Source organism: Sceloporus undulatus, chromosome 2 (genome assembly GCF_019175285.1).
Source record: "Sceloporus undulatus isolate JIND9_A2432 ecotype Alabama chromosome 2, SceUnd_v1.1, whole genome shotgun sequence".
NCBI lineage: Eukaryota > Metazoa > Chordata > Lepidosauria > Squamata > Phrynosomatidae > Sceloporus > Sceloporus undulatus.
In genome coordinates this window covers 133147323-133155241 of record NC_056523.1, presented here as the reverse complement: position 1 = coordinate 133155241, position 7919 = coordinate 133147323, and the positions used below count along the sequence as shown (strand labels likewise).

The 7919-nt window shown below is 37.7% G+C and overlaps 1 protein-coding gene across 3 annotated transcripts in view; it reads right to left on the bottom strand.

Annotated features, from left to right (window-relative positions):
- Window positions 1-927: 927 nt before the first annotated feature.
- The window catches only part of LOC121921424 (myosin-1B), a 110870-nt gene continuing 103878 nt past the window's right edge, over window positions 928-7919 (bottom strand). For all 3 annotated transcript variants that reach the window (XM_042449511.1, XM_042449512.1, XM_042449514.1), the window contains 10 exons: window positions 7016-7199; window positions 6733-6898; window positions 6302-6426; window positions 5113-5421; window positions 4836-5039; window positions 4280-4405; window positions 4017-4187; window positions 3834-3938; window positions 3139-3234; window positions 928-1225 (listed from right to left, as the gene is read on the bottom strand). In XM_042449511.1, the coding sequence (XP_042305445.1) occupies window positions 1073-1225; window positions 3139-3234; window positions 3834-3938; window positions 4017-4187; window positions 4280-4405; window positions 4836-5039; window positions 5113-5421; window positions 6302-6426; window positions 6733-6898; window positions 7016-7199 (1639 nt within the window). In that variant the 3' untranslated portion in view covers window positions 928-1072. The remainder of the gene's footprint in view (window positions 1226-3138; window positions 3235-3833; window positions 3939-4016; window positions 4188-4279; window positions 4406-4835; window positions 5040-5112; window positions 5422-6301; window positions 6427-6732; window positions 6899-7015; window positions 7200-7919) is intronic.

Below are 7919 nucleotides of genomic sequence, written 5' to 3'. Positions count from 1 at the left end.
GCAACACCATGAATTTCATAGGGTTTTTGTAGGCAAGGAATACTCGGAGATGGTTTTGCCAGTTCCTTCCTATGAAATATAGCCTACAGCACCCAGGATTCATTGGCAGTCTCCATTGCTTAGTTTCCAAAATCAGATGGGACCTAGTGCCTTTAGGGTTTTTAGGTCCTGAAAGACAATATATAGAGACTTAAAACACTAAATAAAGAATCCTCATGCTACATCTCTCAATACCAGTTCTGAGGGGCAAACAGCAAAGTAATATAAGCCTGATGTATTGTTTTTGAGCTTCCTAGAAGTATGTGTAGGAGAAGAAATATTAAATCAAACAGAACTTGGGTTTGATGGACCTCTTACATAGTACGACCCAAATATCAACAAAAGATATGTAAATTTTGTGTACACCGCTTTGATCTTTTCGAAAAGCGTATAAAAATAAAATTTATTATTATTATTATTATTATTATTATTATTATGTTCCCAGACTTACTTTGAATAGCAAAAATTGTGGATAATGGCAAACCCTATGTTCCCACCAGAATTTGACCACAGAGATGCACTGGAGAGAGAATTTTTTTCTAGATGCAGGTAAATGTAATGACAGTTACTGGTCCTGTGGGTATGGAGGTCATACTGTATTCTTATGATTCATTTGATCCAAAACCTTGTTATAAATTTCATATATCTGAGGTACATTCACATATGAATAGCAACTATTACATTAATAAGTGACTACAGTGTTCAAATATAGTACAATCCTATACATGTCTACTCAGAAATGAACCCAATTGAGTTCACTTAAACTTATTCTCAGATGCACAATTATAGTTTCAGTCTTATTCAGAAGTTTAGAGACTTGATGGCTATCAGATGAGAAAGAGCTGGAGATGACATAAAGAAGAGCAGAACTCACAAAAAAATCACACATTTTTATGTGTGCAAAGGTTTCTACGATCTTTATTTCCTAGGACCTAGACATTGAGAACAGAATAAACAATAATTACAAATCAAAGTGACAAAGGGCTTCACATTTTGTGCATCTCTTCAGTCACCTTGAAGTATGTAGATAAGCTTATTCTTCACTTTTGGCTTGCTTTCCAGCATCACGGGTCTTCACCCGCAATTTGTTGACCTGTGACTCTGCAATGTCAGCCCTCTCTTCAGCCTCTTCCAGCTCATGCTGAATCTTGCGGAACTTGGACAGGTTGAGATTGGATTGTTCCTCCTGAGAATAGAAACAGAGTTGTGAACATCAAAGAATAAAAAGATTTTATTTTTGCTTTATCTGAAGCCTAACAAAGTGATGGGGCCGGGGCAGATTGCTAGGATGAGGATAAAGATCTTGAGTCCCTATCATATTCCCCAATTTAAGGAGTAAGTATGCAGTTCAATGTTGCTTTTCATAATTTATTAACATTCCATTTAAAATACTTCAGATATCCAATTCAAATAATGCTTTTGTTCTATTGGAGAACTGAAATCTGTTGTAATCTTTTCAAGGAATATGCTACCTAACAATATTCTAAATTTTAAAAATCCTTAAGTTACAGTCTTTTAGGTAAAGTAAGAGAACTAGACATCAAACAAGCTTAGAGATGAGCGTTTTAATTATTAAATCATAAAAATAACATAGAATATACCCACAGATGCATCCTGATCTCCAAGTCACTCAAAAGTGTGTGAAAGATTTTAATCTCAGCTGATGTAATTCAGTTAAAATGAATGAGAAGAAGTTTCATTTACTTCAAAATCTGAAGATTTGAATGCTTGTTATTTTCTGTTGCCATCATAAATACATAATGGAACAGAGAGAGATCTACAATATGCAGACCATGCAGTATTTAGAAAGCCATGCCTGTGAAGAGAAGGGCCTCTCTTGAAGAACTCAGGACCTAGTCAGGGTGTCTGAATTGGTAAAGCCTGTCTCTGGAGAGATCCAGAGGAAGCAACTTTATTATGTGATGATGTTATATACCGCTATTCCTCAGTTAGCAAAGCCTCTGACAAAGAAGCTCCTTTTTACAAAATCTTTTTATGCTTGTCCATTGCACCCCCTTTTCCCTTTTGACCTCTGTCTAGCTTGATACATTTGGGAAGATGGCTAAGGAGAGTTGGAGAAGTATAGCACCATGTCTACAGTAAACAGTGTGATAAAGCTAGAGTAAAATATTCTTGTTGTTTGTGTTCTTGCCTACAACAGGCAAGACAAACAGCAACTGCTTCAATCCCTCACCAAGCATGGATGAACAGCAACATAGAGAGGAATGGGGAAATTAAATGAGACTACCTCACTAGCTGATTTTTTTTTAAAAAAAATCATACCTGAATATACTCTGGAAGAAGCTTTTAAGTGGTCTCCAGAAGGTTTTTGTTTAGTTATGCAAGGCTTACCTATCCTGCTTGTTTCATTTTATATGTGTATACTGTTAGTTTTTGGGGGGGTGGATGGGGAATGAGTTATCTGTAACATGTTGAACTGCTCTTCCTTCCCCCCCCCTCTCTCTCTCTCGCTCACTCTCTGATGGTATATGAACCTATCTCTATAATCTCCATGTTATTTCTGCCTCTAGAACCAATATTTCTGTTAAAGAAGTAATGTTCAGGAACACATCTACTTTATTAACTGAGGTATACAAAAAGGGGGAATACAGTAGAGGAACTTGCTTACACAACCTATAATAATCCCCCCTCCTACATACAAAGTAGGACTCCTTTATTTTCAACAATGTGCTTTTTTCTATCAATATTATAGTGGAAGAACATTTCTGTTTGTCATATTCCTGTTAAGGCTCAAAAACATGGTATGAAAATATGGGAAACTAATCTTTCATCAGCTGAGAAGGACTATGAAAGAGACTCATCAAAAGTAATCAGAAGGATACTTAGCAACTCCCTCCTATGTAAATATTGATCTCATGTTTACATCTCACAATATTGTTGCTAATATTACTCTCCATGCAATATTGTTAGGTTCCTTACTGAATTTAGTATTTCCATTTCAAACGTCTGTTGATTCTCCCAGTCCTCATTTGTAATATCACATTATGCTTCACTATTCCTAGTCATGTCCATCATAGTAACTCCATATTATCTTTGTGAAGTATATTAGAACTGTTCCATCTTCAGTGCAATACTTACAGATTCCTCAGACTGCCTCTTGTATGCTTTTACTTTCAACTGCAGTTTGTCAACCAAATCCTGAAGCCTCAGAACGTTCTTCCGATCTTCCTCAGACTAAAAAAAGTTAGAACAATGTGGGAAGAAAGTAAGTTTCTGTAATTTAACACCTTTTCTTCAATTTGGCTTTTTATAAGTAATATTGTTTTCCGCAATGGAAGGCAAAATAATATAAATGTGCAGAACACAATGTGACAAAAAGTATCCATATTGGAGAGGAATTAAAGAGTGATTTCAGGAAATGGATAGCCATTGGTGTTTTGGAGATGGACAATGCAATTTTCATTAATTTGCTGGGTATGATTTGCATTATCATACCATGACAGTGGGGGTGGCATTTTATATATCCTTGCAGAATGCTGGCATTTGTTATGGTTGGGTTACTAATACCATTAAGAGGGTTTTATAGTTTAGATTACAAATTACATGGGAAGAAAACAGCTTTGAGCTGTGAAAAACTATACTTGTTTCTCAGGAAGGGACAAGATACAAATACAAACAGAGCCATGATATTTCGGGGGGGGGGGGGGGTCTGCCCTATTTTCCTACTATCACTTATTTCCAGTTTTTAGTTTCAATAATTTCTGTAGATTTGGCTTTTATGGGTAAATTATATGGTTGTCATGTAATTGTTGGCAAATATCTACCACCCTTACCTGGTAGGTCAGCTCCTTTACACGCCTCTCATATTTGCGCACACCCTTGACAGCATCAGCACTGCGCTTCTGCTCATTTTCTACTTCAGCTTCCAGCTCACGCACCTGAGGGAGGAATGTGATAATTAGCACTCAGACCTAGCCCTTTTTTTCAGAAACTGAAAATATATGAGAGATACTGACTCTGTGCTCCAGTTTCTGCAGCTGCTTCTTGCCACCCTTCATTGCCAACTGTTCTGCTTCATCAAGACGGTGCTGTAGGTCCTTCACAGTTTGTTCCAGGTTCTTCTTCATCCTCTCCAGATGTGCACTGGTATCTTGCTCCTTCTTGAGTTCCTCAGCCATCATGGCTGCCTGTTAATAGAATAACATATCCCAATTTAAGAAGCTACACATGCTGGCTCCAAACAGAATTACAGTTTCTGAGGAAAGTCTATCCAACTCACATCAGTGATGGCCTTCTTGGCTTTTTCTTCTGCATTGCGGGCTTCCTGAACAGTCTCTTCCACTTCAGACTGGATTTGGGCAACGTCTGTTTCCAGCTTCTTTTTGGTGTTGATCAAGCTGGTGTTCTGTTTTAAAATGATAACAGATTGTTGTTATTCCCAAGGTTTGGATCAAGTTGTTATCCTGGCAGAGGGGTTAGAATTTTTGGTGTTTTCCTTTACATGAACGGATTGTTTTAAAAATCAAGACTGGTTTTATTGGAAAACAGAAAACTGGCATCTTCTCAGAAGTGAATATTGAAAAGTTACACAAAGTTCTGTGGCAAATATTTTCAAGGTTTTCCTTATCTTGTCTTATTTTTTTTGTAAAGTCTCTTAGTACAATTTAGAGTAATCATAATTTCCACACATTTTCATGTAAAACTCAAAAATTTTGTTCAGTCATAGCTTTTTCTTCAACCATAATGGGCAAAAAAAAGAAAAAGATGTATCCCTCAAGCTGAAGTTTTGCCTTCTAGAACCATACTCAACTACTGACATAGTGACTTAGACACACCTGTGTGTGGAGGAGTTGCACACGTTCGCTTGCATCCAGAAGCTCCTGTTCAGCCACTTTCCTACCCCTCTCTGTCTGTTCCAGAGCAGCCCGGAGCTCCTCAATTTCAGCCTGCATCAGGTTAGCTCTGCGCTCAACCATGGCCACCTGCTCCTTCAAGTCATCCTGGCTCCTCACAGCATCATCCAAATGTAATTGTGTATCCTGTAAAACAAATTATTATTAGATACAAAGTTCTGGGCATCATTACAATTGCTTGAAGTGGTTTTCTACATACCTTGAGTTGCCCTTGTGTATTCCTGAGATTCTTTATTGCCTCAGCAGCTTGGCGGTTGGCATGGCTAAGCTGAATTTCCATTTCATTTAGATCTCCCTCCATCTTCTTCTTGACCCTTAGGGCATCATTCCTGCTCCTCACTTCAGCATCCAGTGTGCTCTGCATGGACTCCACCACTCTCAGGTGATTTCTCTTCAGCTGATCAATTTCTTCATCTTTCTCTGCAATTCTTCGGTCGATATCAGCCTTCACCTGGTTGAGCTCCAGTTGGATGCGGAGGATTTTGCCTTCCTCATGTTCCAGTGAGGCCTTAAAACCAAAGAGTTAATGAGATGACACATTGCAGAGCCTCAGGCAAACATTTATACATATAAGATTCATGAGGGGTGGTCACCAGAGACACTTTTTTCTCCCTTCTCATACAAAAAGTTGTGGTCATCGAATGAAATGACTGGCAGAACTTTCAAGACAATTAAACAGAAGTGCTTTTTCACTCGTCTGTTATTTGGAATTCACTAAATGTAAGTAGAGAAGCTCACAGAGTACAAGGTTAGAAATCGGTGCTTATCATGACTGCTAAATGGAACTGCTGGCTTAGAGACAATAGTCCACCAATTGCTATTTGCTATAGGGTAACAGCAGGAGTGGATCTTTGCCTTCATGCCCTGTCTGTGGACTTCCTAGTGGTTTCCCTTCCTCTTGTTCCAAAGAAGGAAAACCAATCACACCAGTTGTTAATGATATGAAATGCAAACTTCTTCTCCACTACCTAAAAGCTATTGTTGTTGCTGCATGCCTTCTGGTAGTTTCTGACTTACGGCAACCTTAAGGCAACCTATAACTGTGGTATCTTTAGCAAGATTTATTCACAAGGGCTTTGCCTTTGCCTTCCTCTGAGGCTGAGTGTGACTTGCCCAAGGTCATACAGTGGGATTTCATGGCTGAGCAGCGATTTGAACCCTAATCTCCAGAGTCACAGTCCAATGCTCAAACTAATCCACTATGCTGGCTCTACAGTGCATTGAGGTATGATTAACATCAAATAGCATTTTTTTCCATCTGGCACAGTGTCCATTATAATCATGTTTCTGCTCTCTTAATGTTTTAAAATTTCTTTCATCATTTTAAATATATATTACAAATTAAGGGATTTTATTCACTTTCCTCTTAAGAATAATGATGTGTGTACCTCAGCTTCTTCTAGGGAAGCCTGGAGTTCAGATTTCTCTTGTTCAATCTGCTTCTTCACTTTCTCCAATTCATGAACAGCTTTTCCTCCCTCAGCAATCTGTTCTGTGAGGTCAGCAATCTCCTCTGTTAAATACAATTAAAAATAGGTTTATATGGATGAGGTTAAATAATAGTGGGCTGGAATGGGAGGAAGGTGTTGATTCTCCTAAACACATTAATCAGGGTTAGAACCATTAGTACTGCATTCAGAATTGAACTGAACAGCATAGTGGTGACTGTATCAGCACTGGGAGAAGTGTATAAGATTATATCATTGAACTTTTCCTTTGGAAATGAGGCATGCTTATAGTTTTCAATGTTGGTAAATTTTCACTGTTGTGTCTACATTGTGCTACACCAACTTTTTCAAAGACAAAACCAGGGACTTACGCTGGAGATTCTTGTTCTCGCGTTTCAGAGTTTCCAGGTGATCCAAGGATTCCTCATAAGAATTCTTCATCTTAAAGAGCTCTGTGCTGAGAGAGCGAGACTCCTTCTGTGAAGCTTCCAGTTCAGATTGAGCTTCCTCAAATTTCTGCTTCCAGTCTGCCAGAATCTGTAATACACCAAGGAATTAATTTATTGAACCAGAGACCTTTATGGAACAGTCATTAATGATGACAATGATGATGATGATGACGATGGTGATGACAATGATGATTGCCAAAAATACCTTATCAAAGTTCTTCTGCTTCTTATCCAGAGCCGCACAGGCTGCATTGGACCTCTCCACATCAATCATCAGGTCCTCCACCTCATTCTGCAACCTCTGTTTTGTCTTCTCAAGGGAAGCACATTTGGAATTAACAGCTTCCACATGTTCCTCAGCATCCTGCAGACGCTGGGCAAGCTTTTTCCTGGTGGAACATAAAATATATTGGTTTTAAGTGGTTTTGGAAACCTGAAGAAAGAAAATTTAATATTCTACCATGGACATGACAAATAATTAACTATTGTTGTTTTTGTATTTCTGATGCTGCTTCATTTTCTGTTGTTGTTGTTTGTGCCTTCAAGTCAATTATGACTTATGCTGACTCGGCCACAATTAAATCCAGCACATTTAGACAGAAAACCATATTTCCCAACACTTAGTGACTCATTAAGGAATGTGAACTACTTTATTTTTTGTTTTGAGAAGTATTTGTTTTGAAATTAGATGAAATGATAATTTGTTGTGGGTGATGCAAATGAAGTGGTATCTGTGTTGCTTGTGTTATGACTACAGTTTTACATGTGCAAATTCTCAGTTTATGTTGGCATTCATCAGGCAGTTAATTTATACCTGCATTAACAATGTCTTTATTGGATCAAATATTGGACTATGTGTAGATTGCTTTAGAGAGTTTATAGCTACATTTTGGTTACCTAAATAAATAAGCACTGAAGACATGTCTTAAGCTACATGGCCTGCCAGCATGAAACTTAACAATGAGATGCTTGTTCCAAACTTAAATAAAGCAAATAATATTCCAATTAGTCATTAAAAAGTATTGCTGTTTTAATTTATAAAAGATCATACACAACATACAGTTTAATATAATTTATTTTATTGTGCATAATCTTCCAAACATTGTGTT